This window comes from Amblyraja radiata, chromosome 9, assembly GCF_010909765.2.
Source record: "Amblyraja radiata isolate CabotCenter1 chromosome 9, sAmbRad1.1.pri, whole genome shotgun sequence".
NCBI classification, from domain to species: Eukaryota; Metazoa; Chordata; class Chondrichthyes; order Rajiformes; family Rajidae; genus Amblyraja; species Amblyraja radiata.
The window spans coordinates 43,433,898-43,458,582 of record NC_045964.1 but is presented as its reverse complement, the minus strand read 5'-3'; the positions used below and the strand labels follow the sequence as shown (position 1 = coordinate 43,458,582).

The window sequence follows — 24,685 nt, the reverse complement described above, 5'->3', positions numbered from 1 at the left end:
TAAGCTAAAGATGGCTGCAATACAGGCCTGGCAGAGCATCACCAGAGAAGGCACCCAGCAACTGGTAATGTCCATGAATCGCAGACTTCAAGCAGTCATTGCATGAAAAGGATGTGTTACAAAATACGAAATATGACTACTTTCATTTACATGACATTGCTGTGTCCCAAACATTATGATGCTTTGAAATGGGGACTATGTATAAACATTGCTGTAATTTTTACATGGTGAAACCAAAATGTATAAAAATGGTCTTTATTAAAATCTGACGATGTGCACTTTAACCACATGTAATTTTTTTTCTTTTACAAATCTCAAATTGAGTACAGAGACAAATAAATAAATGATGGGTCTTTGTCTCAAACATGATAAAAGTTCGAACACCAGGAAGTGTGAAGGAATAGTCTGATTTTGACTGCATTGCCACAGATCTCCTAATGTGGCAGAGCAAATGTCAAGAAGGCAAACAGGATACTTATTAGTCAGGTATTTATCAAGGTTCTCATGCATCATTTTCCACTCAGACAGTAGAACGTATCTGAAATAAGGTCAGAGGAAGCAGATACAATTATGACTTTTAAAAGACATTTGGACAGATTTATGGATTGGAAAGGTTTAGAGGGATAAGGCCCAATTGCAGGCAAATGTGACTAGCCCAATATACAAACTAATCGGCATCGACAAGGTGGGCCGAAGGGCCTGTTTCCATGCTGTACAGCTCTATGACAATAATTAAAGAAAGCTAATGGCATTTTGGCCTTCATAACGAGAGGATTTGAGTATAGGAGTAAAGAGGTCCTTCTGTGGTTGTACAGGGCCCTGGTGAGACCACATCTGGAGTATTGTGTGCAGTTTTAGTCTCCTAATTTGAGGAAGGACATCCTTGCTATTGAGGCAGTGCAGCGTAGGTTCACGGGGTTAATCCACGGGATGGCGGAACGGTCACGAGGAAAGATTGAAAAGACTGGGCTTATATCCACTGGAATTTAGAAGGATGAGAGGGTATCTTATAGAAACGTATAAAATTTAAAAGAACTGGACATGGTAGATGCAAGAAAAATGTTCCCAATGAACCAGGGGCCACACTCTAACAATAAAGGGGAGGCCATTTAAAAGTGAGATGGAAAAAAAACATTTTCACCCAGAGAGTTGTGAATCTGTGGAATTCTCTGCCACAGAAGGAAGTATAGGCCAATTCACTGGATGAATTTAAAAGAGAGTTAGATAGAGCTCTAGGGGCTAGCGGAATCAAGGGATATGGGGAGAAGGCAGGCACGGGTTACTGATTGTGGATGATCAGCCATGATCATAATGAATGCCGGTGCAGGCTTGAAGGACTAAATGGCCTCCTTCTGCATCTATTTTCTATGTTTCTAAAGCAAAAGGTTTAAACAGCAGGAAAATCGTTAGAACTATATTAAATACAAATTAGGCCATACTTAGTTCAAGTTCAAATTTATTTGTCACATGCACCATAAGGTGTAGTGTAATGTAATTTACTATTCTGCTTACTATGGGTGTAAAGTAGGACCATTATAATGTCATATATGATTCTGCTTACTTTGGGTGTGAAGTAGGACCAAATTTTACAGATTGGGTAAAGATGGTGAACAAATCTGCAACAGTGATAGGGAGAACGGTTTGGAAGAAAACATAATGTTAGTAGAAGCCTCTTCAAATGGAAAAGAGTCCATGAAGGAACTGAAAAATAAGAAAGTAATTTTCATTATTCAGAACTGGACTTGTGTTGAGTATATACAGTGCTCAAGTTTGTTTTTACATGAACTAAACAAGTGTTTCCGCAACTTTAGTTTTTCAGTGGTTCACCTCAACCCGAATGGCTACAATTCATGATCAAAGAATTCATCGAAGATGGGGATTCGTTCAGTCTTAGTTCTTATCAGTCTGTTGCGAGATTGACCGATATCCATCCTGCAGTCCAAGGTCTCATCATTGAAGTTGTGGCAGAGAATGTCCCACTGCGTCTGGCACCTCCCAAGTTTGTTAGGTGTCCTAAAGTGGTTACCATTGCGGAAATTATTATTTATGGAGAGCACAGGTGAAGTCAAGTCTTTCCAAGTATTACCTAAAATGAAATAATTACCCAAAATAGTTTGTTATTTTGTTGAAGGTACATAAAGTGTGTTTTTTAATCTTTAAAACCATAGATTACCGATATTCAATTGCATTGTGTTGGAGAATTGTACCAGTGCCTGTAGCAACAAAGTGAAAGTTTAGCCAATCAGAGCTGCATGAGCTGTATGACCCATAATTATTGCACACCATTGCCTCGTCTTACTCAGAAGACTAAGGAAATTCAGCAGGTCTCTAACGACTCTTACCAACATCTACAGATGCACCGTAGTAAGCATCCTATCAGAATGCATAACAGTTTGCCTTGGGAACAGCTCTGCCAAAGACCACAAGAAAATACAGAGTGTTATGGATGTAGCCCAGTACACCATTCCTGATTAGTAAGGACCTCATAGATTACGGGGAGAAGACAGAATGAGGTTGAGAGGGAAAGTGATTAATTATGATTGAATAGAGGAGTAGTCTCTATGGGCTGAATAGCGTAATTCTGCTCTTACGGCTTATGAATTTATGAATGACATAGATCAGACTCCCCACCTTTGATCCCATCTCCACTTCAAAGCAGCCAATATAATCATGGACCTTTCTCACTCTCGTCATTCTCCTCTTCGCCACTCTCTTTTCGAGCAGAACATACAAAAGCTTGAAAGCACTTACAACCAGACTCAGAAATGGCTTCTTCCCCTCTGTTATTAGACAACTTAATGCTCCTCCCATAAACTAGGATATAATCCCAACCTACCTCTTTGCGGACTCAAGATTTTTTCTCTGGGACTATAATGCTATAAAGATGTACCTCTATATTCTGCATTATGGTATTTTTTTTCTTGACAGAAAGATCAAATATTAATGATTTATTTTCAAAAATTAGGATAATGTATTTCCTATGACAATTCTTTACCTCTGCAAATGATTCATAAATTGAAACAGAATTGGATAACATTGAAAATTAAGATATCGAAAGATATAAGAAACAGGATTACACAGATAACTCAATTTGAAGAACGAACATTAACATACAAGAAAGTGCAGGTGCTGGAATCTTGAACTGCCATTAATATGTCCTGTGGGACAACTGGTCTTATGTACAGTAATTTTTCTCTTCTGGCTCCTATTCAGTTATTTTCATGAATTTTGGTTTTGTAACACTTACCCCACAAAATACATTTACCTAATGAACTTAGTCCAATGTTTATCATTACATTTTGCTAATATATTGCATGATCATCTATCTGATACCAGAGGAAATACAGTAGTTCTATTGTGCAAAAGGTTATTTGGTAAGTTTGTGGAAAGAAAACCAAATAATAATCTTTTTTTTCCCCTCACACTATTGCCAATTTTATTATTTATTATCTAGAAGAGCAAGGGAAGGATCCCAATCTGAAATGTTGCCTTTTCATTTCCTCCACAGATGCTGCCTGACCTCCTGAGTTCTGGTACCACTTTGAAGAAATATTGAAAGTATTCAAGCAAAATGAATCTACATTTCTACATATGTACATTTTCTTTAAAATGACTCGTGCTCCTCAATTTCACAATAGGAAATGTTGAAAAATGAACACCAAATACAACTTAAAACACATAGGTGAGGTGGTGTTAAGATCCTATAGCCTCTCCACTATGAACAAGCTTACATACAGGTAACAATCACATTTCTCTGCATCTGAAACACTATAATACTGTAAACCCATATTCTGCACTCTGGTATTTCTCTTTGCCCTTCTCTTGTATCGGTGAATGGTTTGATTATACACTTGTATAGTATGATTTGATTTGACTAGATAGCAGGCAAACAGAAGCATTTCATAGATTTCACTATATGATAATAATAAACCAATACCAATTTATTAGTGTCTTTGTATTCTATCCAAGGAATAGGTTACTTGCCATAATCTTCATTGAAAATGTCATTAGATTCAATCGCAATATAGTACTGATCTGCTTGATGGTCATTATTTTGACCTTTATCCCTTGATTTTTTGGCTCTGGAATACTTTATATTCTGTTTATTATTTTGGATTTCCTTATGATGATTTAACACCAGTTCTGCTTGCTCTTGTAGATGAATTATCTGTTTAAAGAAAATGAATAAAGCCATGACCAATGACAACTCAATTATGAAAAAACTATAAATTTCTGGCCTGTCAAATGAATACAAACCAAGATACATACAAGGAATATGACAAAATTATTCAAAGCTCTAAAATTATGCTTCAGTGTTATATATCGATTGGCAGGGGTTGATTGGCAGCAGTTAGGTTTAGCCCTTAGGGTTAGCGGAATCAAAGGATATGGGGAGAAGGCAGGAACGGGGTACTGATTGTGGATGATCAGCCATGATCACATTGAATGGCCAAATGGCCTACTCCTGTACCTATTTTCTATGTTTCTATGATTCAACATCACTGTAGAGTTATAATTATCCTCAAACAAAACCAACGTATGATTGTTGTAGACATCAGAGACTGCAGATACCGGAATCCTGAACATTAAACATTATGTTAGAGCTGTACAAAGTACTGGTGAGGCCACAGTTGGAGTATTATGTTCAGTTTTGGTCACCCCGCTATAGGAAAGTTGTTGTTAAGCTGTAAAGAGTTCAGAGAAGATTTACGAAGATGTTGCCAGAACTCGAGGGCCTGGGCTACAGGGAGAGGTTGGGCAGACTGGGACTGTAGTCCTTGGAGTGCAGGAGGATGAGAGGTGATCTTATAGAGATGTATAAAATCATGAGGAGGATAGGGTAGATGCATAGTTTCTACCCAGAGTAGAGGAATCAAGAACCTGAAAATATAGATTTAAGATGAGAGGGGAAAGATTTAATTGGGATCTGATGGGCAACCTTTTCACACAGAGGGTGGTGGGTATATGGAATGAGCTGCCGGAGAAGGTAGTTGAGGCAGAAATTATTACAACATTTAAGACATTTGGACAGTTACATGAATAGGAAATGTTTAGAGGGATATGGGCTAAACACTCACAGGTGAGACTAGTGTAGATGGGGCATCTTGGTCAGCATGGGCCTGTTTCTGTGCATCTGACCCTATAAACAAAGTGATGCCAGAAACTGCAGAGGCAGGAATTATGGTCTCTAAGCAAAGTGACACCATTGCTGAGTTCTTCCAGCACTTTGTTTTTGTGTAAGATCTTACCAGATGTATTACCATTCTAGTTCTTTCTTGCTCTTTACATTATTTCTTTCTTAGGAATTCTGGGCAAAATAGTTGATTCTAAAATAAAAACAAGATATAACCTCTAGTCCAAATGGTATATGCACATACTTCAAGAAACTAGGAAGGAGATAATATGGGTTCTAGTTTATATATAAACAAAGAGCTGGCAACAGAAAGGGGTGGATTTCCAGGCATTGACCCAAGTACCAAATGTCAAGCCGGCAACGTTTTCCCCAGGACCGTTAACCTGCAAATTCCTCATCATAACAATTTGTGGCCTGGAGGTCATTTTTGGAGAGCTTTCTCACAGCGCAGTCAAGCAACAAGCTCATACAGTCATACTCACGGAAACACACACGCACGCACGCACGCACACACACACACCCACACACACATCAACTTCTCCATTGCAATCCTTGTGCACATCTCTCCTACTGGGCAGATAGAACCATGAGGGGAGATGGTACTGAGAAAAGGGAGTACCCTTGGCAGTCTTCATCATTGATTACAATCTGGAGTAACTCAGCGGGACAGGCAGCATCTCTGGAGAGAAGGAATGGATGACGTTTCGGGTTGAGACCCTTCTTCAGACTGGACAGTTAGGTACTGTACAACACTGAAATTGTTCTAAATGGGACTCAGGACATATCTGACAACTCAGATGCAAGCATCCATGAGATGCAGTGGACCACAGCAGCAGAAGAAAGGTACAGCGCCACATTCTGTAAACAAGTCTGTGATTTTTGTCGCTCTACTATTAAGAGGATCAATCCTAATTCTATGAGAAGTGCCAGGAACAAAACAAGAATGAGTTGCCAACTGGTGAGATGAAGCACCAATCTGACAAATCTGCAATTCCTGACTACATACATGTTAAATAAGTAATATTAGACAAGCCAATATATTCTCACAATCCGCTAATTATATCAAGGCGAAGACAAGGACGGTAATGGGAGGTCCAGAACTGCACACAATACAAATGCGGCTTACCTAGAGTTATATAAAGCCATGACATGACTTCCTGACACTTATAACCAATACCCCGACCAATTAAGGCAAGTGTACCATACACCAGTAGCACTGGTAAAACAGTTAATGTGCATCAAGTTGTGAATACGCCACTGGTTGGAGTAATATCTTACACAGAGGAACATGGTTCCTGTTCTTATAGGTCAATTCCTCTAAGCAGCTTCCTACACCCAACCATTTCCATCAGCCCCATTGATGGCCTGCTATAATTGGATGAAAGGTGGGGTTGTCAACTGATAATTGAACAACGTTGTAATTCTATTTAGAAATCCTCCACAAATCAATCAGTCCATGATTAAACGCAGCAAGGCAGAGACAAAATATTCATGCCTAAAAAATAACGTGACCCCCCCCCCCCCCCCCCCACTAATACCTAATTAACAGCCATGGTACAGGTGCACAACCTTTTATCCGAAAGCCTTGGGACCAGACACTTTTCGTAATTCGGAATTTTTCGGCTTTCGGATTGGAAGATTTTTAGCGTAGATTTTAACGGCTGCATCAGTGGTAGAGTGCTCGGCTCATATCCGCTTATCAGCCTCGATCCCGGCAGTTACTTGATCGCTAGTTTGAGTCTTCCATGTAGTTTTTTCTTGCAGAATAGGAGAGAATAGGGAGGGTTAGGCTGGGATCATTCTCTGCGAGATGATCTTAGTGCGGGAGACAAGTGTAGGAGAGGTGTACTGACGGTGTGGGCAGAACTTTGGAAGTGATTGCCCACCATTCTCAAAAGCCGCTGTGTCTCCCTGTCCCTCCAACTCCAGAGGAATCCGCTCCCCAATGGGCCGCTACGGCGACAAGTGGCAGTTCGCCCACAGCCCGAGCTGCGCCACCCCAAGAACAAGACGTACCTTGCACACCATCAGCTTCTGCCCCTACGGGGAGCGTGTTCCTCTGGAGTTGGAGCGGGGCTGGGCTGGAGTTGCTGATCTGGGATCTCCGTGCTTGCAGTGGGCCTGGGGGTCGGTGTCCCGATGAGGGGGCGCAGCTCGGGCTGTGGGCGAACTGCCACTTGTCGCCGTAGCGGCCCATTGGGGAGCGGCTTCTGGTGGTCCTGACGTCTCTCAGCTCCTGTCCAGGGGGGTGACCGGAGACGGCAGGACCAACAGGAACCCGCTCCCCGATGGGCCGCTACAGCGACAAGTGGCAGTTCGCCCACAGCCCGAGTTGCGCCCCCTCATCCGCAACCCGGGTTCCTGTGGAGTTGGAGCGGGGCTGGGCTAGATCTGCTGCTGGCTGTGAGTCTCTGGGATCTCCGTGCTTGCAGTCGGTGTCCCATTGGTCCTGACGTCTCCGGTCATCTCCCTGGACTGGAGCTGAGACTGGGAACTGTACCGCCCTTGCCCCCTCCCTCTGCAACTGCAAACAACCCCACAGTTCCCAGTCTCAGCTCCTGTACAGGGGGGTGGCCGGAGACATCACAGCCCGAGCTGCGCCCCCTCATCTGCAACCCCAAGAACAAGACGTACCTTGCACACCATCAGCTTCTGTCCCTACAGGGAGCGTGTTCCTCTGGAGTTGGAACGGGGCTGGGCTGCTGCTGGCTGTGGGTCTCTGGGATCTCCGTGCTTGCAGTGGGCCTGGGGATCGGTGTCCCGTTGGTCCTGACGTCAACGGTGACTGGCATTGACCTGCTGGCATCACCGACGTGAAGACAGTGCAAAGCCCCCGCACCGGTGCAATGGGCAGGGAGCTGGAGAGGGGAGGGAAGGGGTCACACACATGGCCGGGAAGCAGAGGGGTGTAGGTGAGGTGAAACTGAAGGGAGCGACAATCTGCTGCTGCCTGCCCGCTGAGTTAAAAAGTTCCCACGCAAGACTCACGATACACTGTGTATCGTGAGTCTACCGTGGGAACTTTTTAACTCAACGGGCAGGCAGCAGCAGATTGTCAATTATTAACCCTCCTGCGCAATATACCTTCACCTTATCTTTTATGAATGGGGATTTAGTTCCCCTTTCTTCGAGGACCGACCGGAGGTTCCGCTGTCACCTCTGCGGGCCGCCCTCGTTGAACGTCTTCAAGGACCTTTCTTCAAGGACCGAAGAAATGTCCGCTATTCGGAGGTTTTCGTTATTTGGATGTTCGGATAAAAGGTTGTGCACCTGTACTATTATCTAACAATCTGCTGCAGTAGATGTCTGAGAGTCTGCACCAGACCAAACCTGGTTCCTAGAAAATTAGACAATCTGCTGAATATCTGACTGTTCAAATTGGTAAAAAGAGATACAAGAACGTGCAAAATTGGTAGCCGTGCTGTCACCTGCAAAAACAAAGCCCCGATGGAATTTCCACTGCATATTCCAGAAGCACCTGCTTAATAGTGCAGGGCAATGTCACAATTTATTATCTCCAAAACTTGATGATTGGGCACACTGGGAATGCTGGAATCTAGTGTAAAGCACAAAATATTGGAGTAACTCAGCAAGTCAGGCAGCACCAGTGAAGGGAATGGACATGACGTTTTGGGTCAGGACCCTTCCTCAATTATGCAAACTCAGATTTTGCTAGGAGCTCAAGACTGGGAGATGATGAAGCATGAGGACAGTGGACAGTGCAAGCAATGTCACAAAGTCAAGGAACAGTTCCCCAAAATATTTCATGAGAGAAGTCCTAATCTGATCCCTACTCAGAAAATAAAGCAATCCATAACTTCACGCAGTAAGGTTTGGACAATGCTTAGATAAGGGTGATAAGCAGCTTGTAGTATTCAGAATAAACATTGCCAGGCAATGATTAGCTCCAGCAACAGAGTCTAACCAGCTTACTTTTAACAATTAACCATTGCGGAATACTTCACTATCATTAATCCGATAGTCATCATTCATCAGCAATTTACATGGACCATTGAAATAATTGCTGTGGCTACAAGAACAAGTCAATGGCTTGTTAATCTGTAATGAGCAACTGGATTTCTGCTCCCCAGAGCCTTTCCACGGTAGCTAAGGGATAAACTAAGGCATACACGGCATAAAGGAGCAGATAAGACATACTGTAAAGGGGCAGCACAGTGGCACAGCTATAATAGCTCAGCCTCACAGTGCCAGAGACTCAGTTTCGAATCTGACATAGGATGCTGTCAGAATGGAGTTTGCACGTTCTCCCTGTGACTGCATGAGTTTCATCCGGGTGCTCTGGTTTTCATATACTTAACATCCTCGGTGTGAAAAGGTTGCCCCTCAGTTTCCTATTAAATCTTTCTCCCCTCGCCTTAAACCTATGCCCCTAGTTTTGATTCCCCAACCCAGGGGAAAAGACTGTGCATTCATCCTATCATTGTCTCTCATGATTTTATACACCTCTATAAGATCAACACTCAGCCTTCTACATGTCAATGAATAAAGTCCAAGCCTACCCAACCTTCTCTCACAACTCGCATCAAAATGTTACATATTTTTTCATCTTAGCATTTATAACATCTCGACTTCTGTACTCAATGCTCTGACTGATGAAGGCCAGCATGCCAAAAGCCCTCTTCTTGGGGTATAGATTTCAGAGAAACAGTACAAAACTATTAACTACAGCTGCTTGACAATGAAGAGAAACTGACCTCTTGCTGCCTTATCTTTTCATATTGCATTTTCTCGATTTGTTGTCGTCTCCTGGAGAATTGCTTTGTAATTCCCGCTTGTATTTCTTGTGCCTTTTAAAAGAACCAAGCGGAAGTGGTGAATGTATTCATATTTCACAATGTAGTTGAGAGAACACTGAATCAGGAAATTATGCGTAATGTCTGAAAACGTATGTAATTCCACTGAGCAATATTATAAAACGTATCAGATTAAGAGGTTCTCTATTTTATAATCTCCATATCTGTAACTGTTTCTTTCAAAATTGGGAATGTCAGTACATTGTTCACAGATGCTAATTACTAATGCAGAATAGCATTAGTCATTAGTTCATATTAATTTGTCCATCTACAGAGACTCACACGTTCTCTCATTGGAGTATCATAGAATAGTACAGCACAGTAACAGGCCCTTCAGCCCACAATATGATGCCAAATTGAATTAATCTCCTCGGCCTGCACATGATCCATATCCATCTATTCCCTAAATATACATGTGCCTATCTATAAGCCCATTAAATGCTACTATTATATCTGCGTCCACCACCACCACCGCTGGTAGTGTGTTCCAGGCACCCATCACTCTTGGTGTAGTAAATAATTTGCCCCATATATTTCCTTACAATTTTGCCCCTCTCACCTCAAAGCTATGCGCTCTAGTCTTTGACATTTCTACCCAAGGAAAAACGTTCTGACCATCTACCCTATCTGTGCCTCCCATCATTTTATAATCTACTATGAAGTCTCCTCTCAGCCTCCAACATTCCCGAGAAAACAATCCAAGTTTGTCCAACCTTACCTTGTAACTAATGCTTCTTAATCCAGGCAGCATTCTTATAAAACTCTACTACACCCTCTCCAAAGCCTCCACATCCTTCCTGTATTTGGGATGGCCAGACCTGCACACAATACTAGAAATGTGGCCGAGCCAAAGTCCTATAAAGCTGTAAGATTACTTCCTGGGTCTTACATTCAATATCCCGACCAATGAAGGAATTTATTCTCAAATCCAAATGTTGTTATCCAACAGTCTAGTCCACACTGATTCCCCTTCTCATTGAAAGACACAAATTGCTGGAGTAACTCAGCAAGTCAGGCAGCATCTCTGAAGAACATGGATAGGTGACGTTTTGGGTCAGGTCCATTCTTCAGACTTCAGAGATGTCTTCACCTATCCATGTTCTCCACTGATGCAGCCTGACGTGCTAAGTTACTACAGCACTTTGTATCTTTCTTTGTAAACCAGGTTCTGAAGTTCCTTGTATTGCCTTCTCACTCGTTGAATATAATTGCCCTTTTCATTATCTATGATTTATACATTTATCAGTGTAAGCAAGCTTATTCCTGGATGTGAATTCTATTACGTCATATGCATTGCATCTAGGACCTATGATCTCAAATTAGATAGGCAATTGGATATGCAGGGAAGGGAGGAATATAGATCAGAGGAGATTAGTTTAAACTGGCATCATGTTCGGTTCAGACTTTGTGGGCCAAAGGGACTGTTCCAATGCTGTACTGTTCTATGCTAATTGTGTTTACTGTTTGTTCTGATTGACAGGTACATGGATAGGAAAGGCTTAAAAGGATATGGGCCAAACGCAAACACGGTGGGACTAGTGTAGATGGGGCATCTTGGTCGGCGTGAGCCGAAGGGCTTGTTCCCATGCTGTAGACTATGATGAGACGGCACATTACTCTGTTTCTTACAGATAAACTTCTTTCCCAACTCGTATTTAGCTCTGGGTGGGAATAAATATCAAACTTAAAAAGGTTGTCTTCTTGGTTGTAAAATTGTAATATTTCCACTAATGTTTGAGAATTGATAATTAATATACAATTATTTCAATCACCACGAAGATCATTTATGTGTTATTCAAGATATTCATCTTCAATGAATGTTATTGAATTTTTGTTTTCAAATAAATGAATGTAATTAAGATACATCAAAAAACATGAGTGAAATCCTTGAATACCATGCATTACAAACTGAAATTAGTCTGTCACGAACATCATTGATCCAATGAAATGAAAATCTCAAAATACCAGTAAACATGCCAGAATCTATATCAAATGTGGAAATAGAGCCAAAACATACCATAGTCTGAGAACTAACTGTTGTCATGCTAAGTGCTCATTAATTCTTTATGCAGAAAATGATTTCCATCACTAATCTACAAACATGGAATACTACACCTGCAGTTTGTGCCCATTTTCTGCTCGCTGCTTTTCCGATGTATTCATTGTACAACCATTGATGGGCTCAAGTCTCTGAAACAAAGAATAAAACAAATGCTTATGTTCACAGTTTTGCTAATGCATCTTATGTTCAAGCGAATTACATCTTTTCTCAGTTAACGATGCAAGCAAAATGTGGGCCTGTATTTAAGTCTCAGTTGCCACTTCTATGGAATTTATGAGCAAAATATTTCTTGCCATTGGACATTGATCTACAAAAAAATTTAAAGTTCTGATGGGAATGTCAGATTTACAGCTTTAACTCCAATGTAAATGTTTTGTTTTCTCAAGATATATTTATTTATGGCTTTTATCTGTTTTCGTATAATCTCTCTTTTGAAAAATCAAAAGGTTGAAAGTACGTACCACCAAACCCAGGAACAGTTACTTCCCCTCTTTTATCAAATTATTGAAGGGTCCTCCCATTAGCCTTCACTTTTTCCACATTTTGTTAAGTTACAGCCTTATTCTAAAATGGATTTAAAAAAATTATCATCAATCTACACACAATAAGCGAAAACAGGTGTTTAGAAATTTTTGCAAAGTAATTAAAAAGAAATAACTGAAATATCACATTTACATAAGGACTCAGACCCTTTACTTTGTTGAGGCACCTTTGGCCGCGATTACAGCCTCCAGTCTCCTTGGGTATGACGCTATAAGCTTGGCACACCTGTATTTGGATAATTTCTCCCATTCTTCTCTGCAGATCCTCTCAAGCTCTGTCAGAGATTGGATGGGGAGCGTCAATGCACAGCTATTTTCAGGTCCCTCCAGAGATGTTCGATCGGGTTCAAATCCGGGCTCTGGCTGGGCCACTCAAGTACGTTCACAAACTTGTCACAAAGCCACTCCTGCGTTGTCTTGGCTGTGTGCTTAGGGTCATTGTCCTGTCGGAAGGTGAACCTCTGCGCAGTCTGAGGTCCAGAACGCTCTGGAGCAGGTTTTCATCAAGGATCTCTCTGTACTTTGCTCCGTTCATCTTTCCCTCGATCCTGACTAGACTCCCAGTTCCTGCCACTGAAGAACACCCCCACAGCATGATGCTGCCACCACCATGCTTCACCGTAGGTATGGTATTGGCCAGGTGATGAACGGTGCCTGGTTTCCTCCAGACGTGATGCTTGGCATTCAGGCCAAAGAGTTCAATCTTGGTTTCATCAGACCAGAGAATCTTGTTTCTCATGCCTTTTGGCAAACTCCAAGCGGGCTGTCATGTGCCTTTTACTGAGGGGTGGCTTCCATCTGGCCACTCTACCATAAAGGCCTGATTGGTGGAGTGCTGCAGATATAGTTGTCCTTCTGGAAGGTTCTCCCATCTCCACAGAGGAACTCTGGAGTTCTGTCAGGGTGACCATCGGGTTCTTAGTCACCTCCCTGACCAAGGCCCTTCTCCCCCGATTGCTCAGTTTGGCCGGGCGGCCAGCTCTATGAAGAGTCCTGGTGGCTCCAAAGTTCTTTCATTTAAGAATGATGTAGGCTACTGTGCTCTTCGGGACCTGCAATGCTGCAGACATTGTTTTATATCCTTCCCCAGATCTGTGTCTCGCCACAATCCTGTCTCGGAGGTCTACGGACAATTCCTTCGTCTTCATGGCTTGGTTTTTGCTCTGACATGCACTGTCAACTGTGGGACCTTATATAGACAGGTGTGTGCCTTTCCAAATCATGAGCAATCATTTTAATTTAACACTGGTGGACTCCAATCAAGTTGTAGAAACATCTCAAGGATAATCAATGGAAACAGGATGAACCAAAGCTCAATTTTGAGTGTCATAGCAAAAGCTCTGAATACTTATGTAAATGTGATATTTCAGTAATTTATTTTTAATTACTGCAAAAAATTCTAAAAACCTGTTTTCACTTCTTTATTCTGGGGTATTGTGTGTAGTTTGATGATAAAAAAAAAGAATTTATGCCATTTTAAAATAAGGCTGTAACGTAACAAAATGTGGAAAAAGTGAAGGGGACTGAATACTTTCTGAATGCACAGTATCTCTCCCTTCTAACCCCATTCTCCTGCCTTCTCCCCATAACCTCTGACACCTGTACTAATCAAGAATCTATCTATCTCTGCCTTAAAAATATCCACTGACAGCCTCCACAGCCTTCTGTGGCAAAGAATTTCACAGATTCACCACCCTCTGACTAAAGACATTTATCCTCATTTCCTACCTAAAACAACATCCTTTAGTGCTGAGGCTATGACCTCTAGTCCTAGACTCTCCCACTAGTGGAAACATCCTCTCCAAATCCACTCTATCCAAGCCTTTCACTATTCTGTATGTTTCAATGAGATCCCCTGTCATACTTCTAAACTCCAGCGAGTACAGGTCCAGTGCCGACAAACGCTCATCATAGGTTAACTTACTCGTTTTCGTCGTATAATTCTTGTAAACCTCTTCTGGACCCTCTCCAGAGCCAGAACATCCTTCCTCAGATATGGTGCCAAAAATTTCACACAATATTCCAAATGCGGCCTTACCAGCACCTTATAGAGCCTCAACATTACATCCCTGTTTGTGTATACAAGCCGTCTTGAAATAAATGCTAGCATTGAGTTTGTTTTCTTTACTACCGATTCGACATGCAGATTAACTTTTGGGGAATCCTGTACCAGCACTTCCGAGTCCCTTTGCATCTCTGATTTCTGGATTCTCACCCCATTTATAAAATAAATGCCCTTATTCCTACTACCAAAATGCATGACTCCCCACTTTGCTACACTATATTCCATCTGCCACTTCTCTGCTCACTCTCCCAATTTGTCCAAGTCATTCTGCGGAGTCCTTGCTTACTCCACACTACCTGCCTCTCCACCTATTTTCATATCATCCGCAAACTTTGCTACAAAGCCTTCAATTTCCTCGTCCAAATCATTAATATACAATGTGAAGAGTAGCGGCCCCAGCACCGACCCTTGCGGAACTCCACTAGTCACTGGTAGCCAACCAGAAAAAGCCCCCTTTATTACTACTCTTTTTCTGCCATGTAGCCAACCTGCTATCCATGCTAGTATCTGCCCTTTGATACCGTGGGCTCTCATCTTCCTAAGCAGCCTAACGTGTGGTACCTTATCAAAGGCTTTCTGAAAATCTAAGTAAACAACATCTTCTGACTCTCCTATGTCCTACTTACTTCCACAAAGAATTCCAGCAAATTTATCAAGCAAGACCTCCCCTTTACAAAGCCATGCTGACTTTGGCCTGTTTTATCGTGAACTTCGAAGTACTCCGTATCCTCGTTGTTTTTTTAATGGACTCTAAAATCTTACCAACCACCAAAGTCAGACTAACCGGCCTATAGTTCCCATTATTCTGCCTTGCTCCCTTTATGTGCAGCGGGGTAATACGGGCAATTTTCCATTCATCTGGGACCACCCCTGACTCTAGTGATTCCTGAAATATCACTATTAATGCATCCACAATCTCTAAAGCCACCTCTTTCAGATCCCTAGGGTGCAGTCCATCCGGTCGAGGTGCCTTATCCACCTTCAGCCCTTTCAGCTACCCAAGCATCTTCTCCCTAGTAATAGCCACTCCACTAACTTTCACCCCCTGACTCTTGAATTTCAGGCACATTGCTGGTATCTTCCACTGTGAAGACTGATGCAAACTCCTCTGCCATTTCTTTATTCCCCATTATCACTTCTCCTGCATCATTCTCCAGCGGTCCAAGTTTCTTGCCTCTTGCCTCTTTCTTGCTCTTTATATAACTGAAGAAACTCTTGCTATCCTCTTTTATTTTATTGGCTAGCTTACCTTCGTATTTCATCTTTTCTCCCGGAATTGTCTTTTTAAGAACTCTTGTTCTTGAAAAGCTTCCCAATCCTCTGGCTTCCCACTAATCTCTGCTATGTTATACGCCTTCTCTTTTAGTTTTATACTGTCCTTGACTTCCCTTGTCAGCCAGTCGCCTCTTTCTCCCCCTAGAATCTTTCTTCTTCTTTGGAATGAAAAGATCCTGCATCTTCCGGATTATTCTCAGAATTTCCTGCCTTTGCTGTTTCACCGTCATTTCTGCTAGGGTCCCTTTCCAGTCAACTTTGGCCAGCTCCTCCCTCATGCCTCTGTAGTCCCCTTCGCATAACTGCAATTCTGACATATTCAGAATTCCTCTCAAATTTCAGATTGAAACTTATCATATTGTGGTTGCTCCCTTCTAATGGTTCCTTTACCTTGAATTCCCTTATCAAATCTGGTTCATTACATAACACTAAATCCAAAATTGCCTTTTCCCTGGTAGGCTCCACTACAAGTTGCTCTAAGAATCCATCTCAAAGGCACTCTACAAATTATTTTTCTTGAAGTCCAGTACCAACCTGATTTTTCCCAGACTACCTGCATATTAAAATATCTCATGACTACTATAGCATTGCCTTTTTTACGTGCCCATTTTATCTCCTGATGTAACTTGTACCCTATATCCTGGTTACTTAACTCCCATTAGGGTCTTTTTACCCATAATTTCTCAGCTCTATCCAAAATGGCTCTACATCTTCTGATCCTCCCTCACCAAGGACTGAATTTCATTCCTAATCAACAGAGCTACCCCACCCCCTCTGCCCACCTTCCTGTCATTCCTCTTGTAGCCACATCTATGTAATTCCCACAACATCCTACATACCAATCTCTAACTGTGCTACAAGCTCATCCACTTTATTTCTTATACTACGCGCATTCAAATACACCTTTAATTCAGTATTCACCTCCCTTCTCATACCGGTCCCAATTTTACCCAACCTTACTCTCTTACCCCGTCTTAAACTTTCCCACTCATTAATTTGGGAGACGTCTGTAACATTTCCTGCACTCTCTTTCCCTTTAACTTCACCCTTACACTTGTAATTTGCTGACACCCCACCCCACCCTACCTCACACTATTTAATTTAAAGCTCTATCTACAGCCCTAGTTATACGGTTTATCAGGAGTCTGGTTCTAGTCGGGTTCAAGTGGAGTCCATCCCGTCGGAACAATTCCCATCCTTCCCCAATATTGGTGCCAATGTCCCACATCTCAGTACACAAGACTATAATAAACCAATACTTTTGTGTCTTCCTGTCATCATCAGGCCTCTCGATGAGAATATCACGCCTGTGGATTTGGAAAGAAGAATTGGTACATTGACAGGATGTACAAAAGTTCAGCTGGCATGCCACCCATTAGGTGCAATGTACAGCATGGAATCAGGTCCTTCGGCCCACTGAGTCCACACGGACTATCAATTACCTGTTCACACTAGTAATATGTTATTCCACTTTCACACCCTCGCCCTACAGGTGGGTGGATGGCTATTTACAAAGGCCAATTAACCTACAAACTTGCATGGATTTGAGATGCAGAAGGAAACCAGAGCACCCGGTGGAAACCCATGCAGTCACCAGGGTAAACGTAGCAAAGGAACTTGAACTCTTGTGTGCTATTACCATTGAATAGTACAGCAGGCTGTACCAAACTCATCAAGAGTCACCATATATTTTTGTTAGTGGTATTTCAGTGGATTGTACAATAGAACATTTGACAGGAACCTTGCTGATACTCGAGACATAATAAGCCACTTATGCATTGTGCAGTAAGATATCAGGTACAGACATTGTTGCAACGTAGATAACAAGACAGACAATGTGGGTATTTCGCCACATAGCAATATTACAATGAACAAATAATCTGCTTTCAATTCTTTTGAATGAGGGATAAAGAGGGATAAGGAAGTTGTGTAAAGGTTTGAGGCACAGCTAACCATGGACCTGTCCCACTAACAATCCAGATCTGGTAGTTAGCATTCTCACTGACAGATTTATGTTATAGAGTCACAAATCTGTACAGAAGGGACACAGGCCCTTCAGGCCAGCCTGTGCATGCCGACCGCGTTGTGCGTATTGGAATTGTTCCATTTGCCTACATTTGGCCCAGAGCCATCTAAACCCACCCTATCCATATATCTGTCCAAATGTGATTTAAGAGATAATTGCATCCGCATCTATTGCTTCGTCTGACAGCTCATTACAGATACAATATACAATAGACAATAGGTGCAGGAGAGGCTATTCGGCCCTTCGAGCCAGCACAGCCAGTCACTGTGATCATGACTGATCATCCACAATCAGTACCCCGTTCCTGCCTTCTCCCCAAATCCATTGACTCCGTTATCTTTAAGAATTCTATCTAACTCTCTCTTGAAAGCATCCAGAGAATTGGCCTCCACTGCCTTCTGAGGCAGAGAGTTCCACAGATTCACAACTCTCTGGGTGACCCTCTGAATGAAAAAGTTACACCCGAGGTCCTGCTGAAATCTCTCCCCTCTCATCTTAAGCCTATGGCCTCTAGTTTTACCATTCTACAACCTGGGAAAAGACTGTGTTCACTTTATCCATGCCACATATTGTACACCTCAGCAAGGTCATCCCTCAGCCTCCTGGGCTCTAAAGAAAAAAAGTCTCAGCCTATCCAGCCTCTCCCTATAACTCAAGCCGACAAGCTCAGTTAACATCCTGCTGAATCTCTTTTGCACCCATTCCAATTTAATGACATCCTTCCTAGAGCTAGGCAATAAGAACTGCACACAGTACTACAAGTGTGGTGTCACCAATGACTTGTACAGCTGCATTATGATGCCCCATCTCATCTGATTTTCCATTTTTAGGGAACCATGACCTCTAAAAACCTGTGCGGACCAACTGGCGGGAGTTTTTACGGACATTTTCAACCTCTCACTTCTGAGGTCTGAGGTCCCCACCTGCTTTAAAAGGGCATCAATTATACCGGTGCCCAAGAAGAGTAAGGTAACGTGCCTCAATGACTATCGACCAGTGGCACTAACACTTGTGGTGATGAAGTGCTTTGAGAGATTGATCATGGAGCAAATCAACTCCTACCTCGACAAAAACCTGGACCCACTGCAGTTCGCGTACCGCCACAACAGATCAACGGTGGATGCGATCTCGCTGGCCCTCCACTCCGCACTGGACCACTTGGACAACAAAAACTCATATGTCAGGATGTTATTCATTGATTACAGCTCGGCATTTAACACAATCATCCCCTCCAAACTGGTTACCAAACTCGCAGAACTGGGTCTCTGCGCAGCCCTCTGCAACTGGATCCTCGACTTCCTCGTCCACAGACCACAGTCTGTTCGTATTGGTGGAAATGTGTCAGCCTCGATAACAATCAGCACGGGAGCACCTCAAGGCTGCGTGCTCAGCCCCCTGCTGTACTCACTCTATACCCATGACTGCGTAGCAAACCACAGTGCGAACTCCATCATCAAGTTCGCTGACGACACCACTATTGTGGGGCGTATCACTGATGGGGATGAGTCAGAGTACAGAAGAGAGATCGAGCAACTGTCCATATGGTGCCAGCGCAATAACCTGGCCCTCAACACCAGCAAAACCAAGGAACTGATTGTGGACTTTGGAAGGAGTAGGAGGGGGACCCACAGCCCCATTTATATCAACGGGTCGATGGTTGAAAGGGTCAAGAACTTCAAATTCCTGGGCGTGCACATCTCTGAAGATCTTTCCTGGTCCGAGAACACTAACGCAATTATCAAAAAAGCTCATCAGCGCCTCTACTTCCTGAGAAGATTACGGAGAGTCGGATTGTCAAGGAAGATTCTCTCTAACTTCTACAGGTGCACAATCGAGAGCATGCTGACCGGTTGCATCGTGGCTTGGTTCGGCAATTTGAGCGCCCTGGAGAGGAAAAGACTACAAAAAGTAGTAAACACTGCCCAGTCCATCATCGGCTCTGACCTTCCTTCCATTGAGGGGATTTATCGCAGTCGCTGCCTCAAAAAGGCTGGCAGTATCATCAAAGACCCACACCATCCTGGCCACACACTCATCTCCCTGCTACCTTCAGGTAGAAGGTACAGGAGCCTGAAGACTGCAACAACCAGGTTCAGGAATAGCTACTTCCCCTCAGCCATCAGGCTATTAAACCTGGCTCGGACAAAACTCTGATTATTAACAACCACTTTCTGTTATTTGCACTTTACCAGTTTATTTATTCATGTGTGTATATATTTATATCATGGTATATGGACACATTTATCTGTTTTGTAGTAAATGCCTACTATTTGCTGTGTGCTTAAGCAAAGCAAGAATTTCATTGTCCTATACAGGGACACATGACAATAAACTCACTTGAACTACTCCCAGATCCCTCTAGCTGTCTCCTCCCACCCTCCCATCCGCCCGCCCTCGGGCTCCTCCTCCTCCTCCCCTTTGCCTTCTTTCTTCCCCCCCCCCCACCCCCCATCAGTCTGAAGAAGGGTTTCGGCCCGAAACGTCGCCTATTTCCTTCGCTCCATAGATGCTGCTGCACCCGCTGAGTTTCCCCAGCAATTTTGTGTACCCCAGATCTCTCTGTTCTGCAACTCTCCAGGACTACCATTTACTGTGTAATTGTTGCCTACATTTTGTGAGCCTGAGGGTTTGGACAGGTCTGTAATGCTTCTGCAGATTCACTATTAGTTCAGCCAGCAATTAGCAAAAATGATATTGGCAGAGTGTAGTCATTATTTATAATTCATAAAAATTAAAATGCTTGAATGCTGCCGATTCCAAGCTCCACGGAGGAAAACAGAATTATTGCCATAACAAATCTTCGAAAGCCAACCCAGTGTGTTTCAATAAAGGAGACACAAGGGACTGCAGATGCCGGAGTCTTGATCACAACACAAAGTGCTAGAGGAACTCAGTAAGTCTGTGGACGGTCTGAGAAAGGGTCTCGACCCAAAACGTCACCCATTCCTTCTCTCCAGAGATGCTATCTGTCCCGCTGAGTTACTCCAGCATTTTGGGTCTACCTTCGATTTAAACCAGCGTCTACAGTTCTTACCTACAGTCTGTAGGTCAAATATGACTGGTCACGTGTGAGACCTCACACGGAAGCATTTTTTTCATAACTCAGTTGTATCTTACAAACTTAGTGAATTTTAAAAAGCTAGAATGTTCATATCTTTAGCAGACATGCATTATAGTTCTGCAGGTAGGAAAATAGCAATGAATGAGTCAAGAGTGTTTTATTGTCATATGTACCAGATAGAACAATGAAATTCTTACTTGCTGCAGCACAACAGAATAATAAATAATATGATAAACGAGAGAGGAAAAAAAAAGTTCAGTGTGTATATATACACACGTACTCACATATATATATATATGTCTTTATATATACACATACACATGCACACATATTGAAAAAACAAACAATAACAGTGCAATAATAATAATAAGTCTATCGTAGTTCAGAGCTTATGAGGTTGTAGTGTTTAATAGCCTGATGGCTATAGGGAAGAAGCTGTTCCTGAACCTGGACTTTACAGTTCTCAGGCTCCTGTACCTTCTTCCCGATGGCAGTGATGAGATGAGTGTGTGGCCAGGATGGTGTGGGTCTCTGATGATGTTGGCTGCCTTTTTGAGGCAGCGACTCCGATAAATCCCTTTGATGGTGGGGAGGTCAGAGCCGGTGATGGACTGGGCAGTATTCACAACTTTTCGCAATCTTTTCCACTCCTGGATTCTTACAAGAATTTTTTAATGTATTACTTCATGTGATGCTATCTGGTCACGTGTGTGACATTTTGGTTCACTTTCCAAAGAATGGCCCCAATGTTAATTTGTAAAATCAGAAGGAAAAGATTTATGTGGAGCCTGAGGGACAACATCTTCCACACAAAGGTTGGAGGGCATATGCAAAAAGCTACCAGAGGATGTGGTTGAGGCAGGTACTATAACAGCATTTAAAAGACATTTGGAAAGGTTCATGGATAGGAAAGGTTCCAAAGAATATGGGCCAAACGTGGGCAAATAGGACTAGCTTGTTTCTGACAATTTGTCAGAATGGACCAGATGGGCCAAAGGGCTTGTCTTTGTGAGAGATACATCATGGAAACACACTGAATCCACACTGATGATCTAGTTTTAGGTTATTCCATTTTTGCATCCACTCTGGAAGGAGTAATTTAGAGACCAATTAACCTACAAACCCACATGTCTTTGGGATACGGGAGCAAACAGAAGCACCCGGATGCAGTTAGAGGAAGAACGTGTCTACTCCACACAGATAACACCTGAAGTCAGGATCGAACACAGGACTCCAGCACTGTTAATCAGCTGCGCGACAGTACTGCCTACTGTTGCTGTGCTACATGACTCCATGACTCTCACTTTTATTTCAGTTTCTCAGTTTTAGACCTCGCATGATACGAAATTAGCCAATGCCATTTCCGTGCAGTCCTGGCTGCTGCCTAAAGCTTCCTTCTGGTTGGTGCCTTAGTTTACTGTTTAATTATTATAGAGTTCACCAGCATGTCAAGAAGTATAAAACACTTGAACCAGAATATTCCACCTACCTGATATCTTCGAGGAGGGTGATTTTTTATGATACTGGTTTCCCTGCTGTCCACATTAATATCAAACGAGAATGCCCTGGGTACTTAAAAGATAAAGACAATTGGCAAAAAAGAAAACATATCCCCTTGAAATCTCCTGTCAAATATTAACGGCATCGAAATTAATGACCTTAGCAATTTCTCAGAATAGGGCTAGGAAGACCACAGCGACGTGCAAACCTGTGCAATAATTAACAAATTTATACATAACCCCAAATAAATATTAACTAACCTATGCATTCCAGGGGGTATTGTACTGAAATAAATCAGGTTATGACTTGTTCTGTAGAATTGAAATTGATTTGTTATACCAAAATGGTTTTTCTTTGCCTGAAATACTGAAATTCTAAAAAAGTTTATCTCCATGTATGGTACTCATGCTCTGCACATGACAGATCATAGTGATAGCATGCATACAAGCAGATCCTTCAGCCCATCTTGTCCATGCCAGCCAAGTTGGCATGTTGGGTAATTCCATTTGCCTGCATTTGGCCCGTATCTCTCTAAACCCTTCCTATCCACATACCTTGAATATCTGCCACACACAAAACAGGGCAGAACAAAATATCCTCTGCCCAATAATAAGGAATAACTTGCATCCAAGTATAATTATGAGAGGCATAGATAAGGGTAACATAGAAACATAGAAAATAGGTGCAGGAGTAGGCTATTCGGCCCTTCGAGCCAGCACCGCCATTCAATGTGATCATAGCTGATCATCCAAAATCAGTACTCCGTTCCTGCTTTCTCCCCATATCCCTTGATTCAGTTAGCCTTAAGAGCTATATCTAACTTTCTCTTGAATCCCCAGAGTAGAAATGTCAAAGACCAGAGAGCATAGCTTTAAGATGACAGGGGGAAAGTTTAAAGAAAATGTGCAGGGCAATATTTTACTTTAAACACAAGGAGCGATGGGTGCCTGTAACATGCTGCCGGGGTAGGGTAGAGGCAGATAAGATAGTGGCATCAACTAGGTTTTTAGATAGGCATATGGATAAGCAGAGAATGGGAGGATATGGATCAGTGCAGGCAGAGGAAATTAGTTTAATTCATGGTCGGCATGGACGTTGTGGGCCGAAGGAGAAAACGAGACACTAACAGGGAGAACGTCCAAACTCTGCACAGACAGTATCCGTGGTCAGGATCTAACCCAGGTGTCTGTCGCCGTGAGGCAACAACTCTGCACCGTGCAATGGTTAAACGTCCGAAGATGCAGCCAAGCTCCCCCCGGGTGTCAGCCTGTGTCTCACCTTGCCTGCTTGTGAGGCTAGGCAGCGCGCCGGCAGCACACCCAGCGGCAAACGTCTTCTTCAGCGGGGGTAGACGGTCGCTTCCCCGCCACCGGGCAGTCTCCCCGCCCGTCCTCCCGGGGATGACCCCCGCCGACGGGGCCGGCGTCACCTTCACAACTTTGTGCGGCACCTTGGACGAGCCCGAGCCCATCTTCCCGCCGGCCTAATCGGAGCATCGAGTGCTGGTGGGCGCCTCCGGCATGGCCCGGTGAACTGCAGTCGCGTCCGGCGGCTTCTCTCGGTCCGGAGCAACGATCCACGCGGGTAGCAGCAGCGCGCGACCCTCTGACGCCGTTGCCCGGGCAACTGTCCCCCGTCCCCCTCCCCCTCCCCCTCGCCTCCCGTTACCCGGGCAAACGCAGCGCGCGACCCTGTCCGAGCGTTACCCCAACAACTGCGGCGCGCGACCCTCTCCCAGCCGGCGTCCCCCGGGCAACTGTGGTGCGGGACCCTCTCCCACTGTTACCAGGCGACTGTGGCGCGGGTTCATCTCCCAGCAAATGCAGCGCGCGACCCTGCCCCGGTGTTTCCCGGGCAACTGTTGCACGGTACACTCCCCTCTCTCCAGGCGTAGCCCGAGCGCGACCCTCTCCCTCCCTCCCTGCCTCTCTCTCTCTCTCTCTCTCTCGCGGCGTTGTCTGGGCAACCGCTGTGCGCCCCCCGACCCTCTCGGCGTTGCCCGGGCAACCGCTGCGCGCCAACTGTTGCGCCCTGTTACCAGCGCCCGTGAATGACAGCAGGTCACTGACTCAGCCAGGCCTGAGCTTAACGCCAAGGCACAGTCTGTTACCTCCAGGGTGACATTTTAGTTGGATGTGGTGCAAAGGAAATTCATCACCGTGTTCTGATGAAGGGTCCCGACCGGTAACGCCACCTATTCATATTC

The 24,685-nt window shown here is 43.6% G+C and overlaps 1 protein-coding gene across 2 annotated transcripts; it reads right to left on the bottom strand.

Annotated features, from left to right (window-relative positions):
• Positions 1 to 1,281: 1,281 nt before the first annotated feature.
• Positions 1,282 to 24,349, bottom strand: ccdc198 (coiled-coil domain containing 198). 2 transcript variants are annotated; one of them, XM_033027206.1, is made up of 6 exons: positions 23,758 to 24,348; positions 22,469 to 22,551; positions 12,064 to 12,138; positions 9,850 to 9,942; positions 3,981 to 4,168; positions 1,282 to 2,013 (listed from the first exon to the last, which is right to left on the bottom strand). In XM_033027206.1, exons 1-6 carry the CDS (start codon positions 23,948 to 23,950, stop codon positions 1,842 to 1,844), a joined length of 804 nt encoding a protein of 267 aa, XP_032883097.1. In that variant the 5' UTR covers positions 23,951 to 24,348; the 3' UTR covers positions 1,282 to 1,841. The 2 variants fall into 2 exon arrangements, with proteins under 2 accessions (XP_032883097.1, XP_032883098.1); XM_033027207.1 differs by having other exon boundaries at positions 1,881 to 2,086; positions 23,758 to 24,349.
• Between the last annotated feature and the right edge of the window lie 336 nt (positions 24,350 to 24,685).

What these genes read in the sequence shown, in the direction of transcription:
- ccdc198 (XM_033027206.1), bottom strand. Translation starts at nt 23,950, where the DNA reads ATGGGCTCGGGCTCGTCCAAGGTGCCGCACAAAGTTGTGAAGGTGACG. An exon ending in TAGCCTCACAAGCAGGCAAG is followed by an intron (nt 22,552 to 23,757) that starts GTGAGACACAGG and finishes TTATCTTTTAAG; the next exon opens with TACCCAGGGCATTCTCGTTT. An exon ending in AAAAGATAAGGCAGCAAGAG is followed by an intron (nt 4,169 to 9,849) that starts GTCAGTTTCTCT and finishes TTCTTTAAACAG; the next exon opens with ATAATTCATCTACAAGAGCA.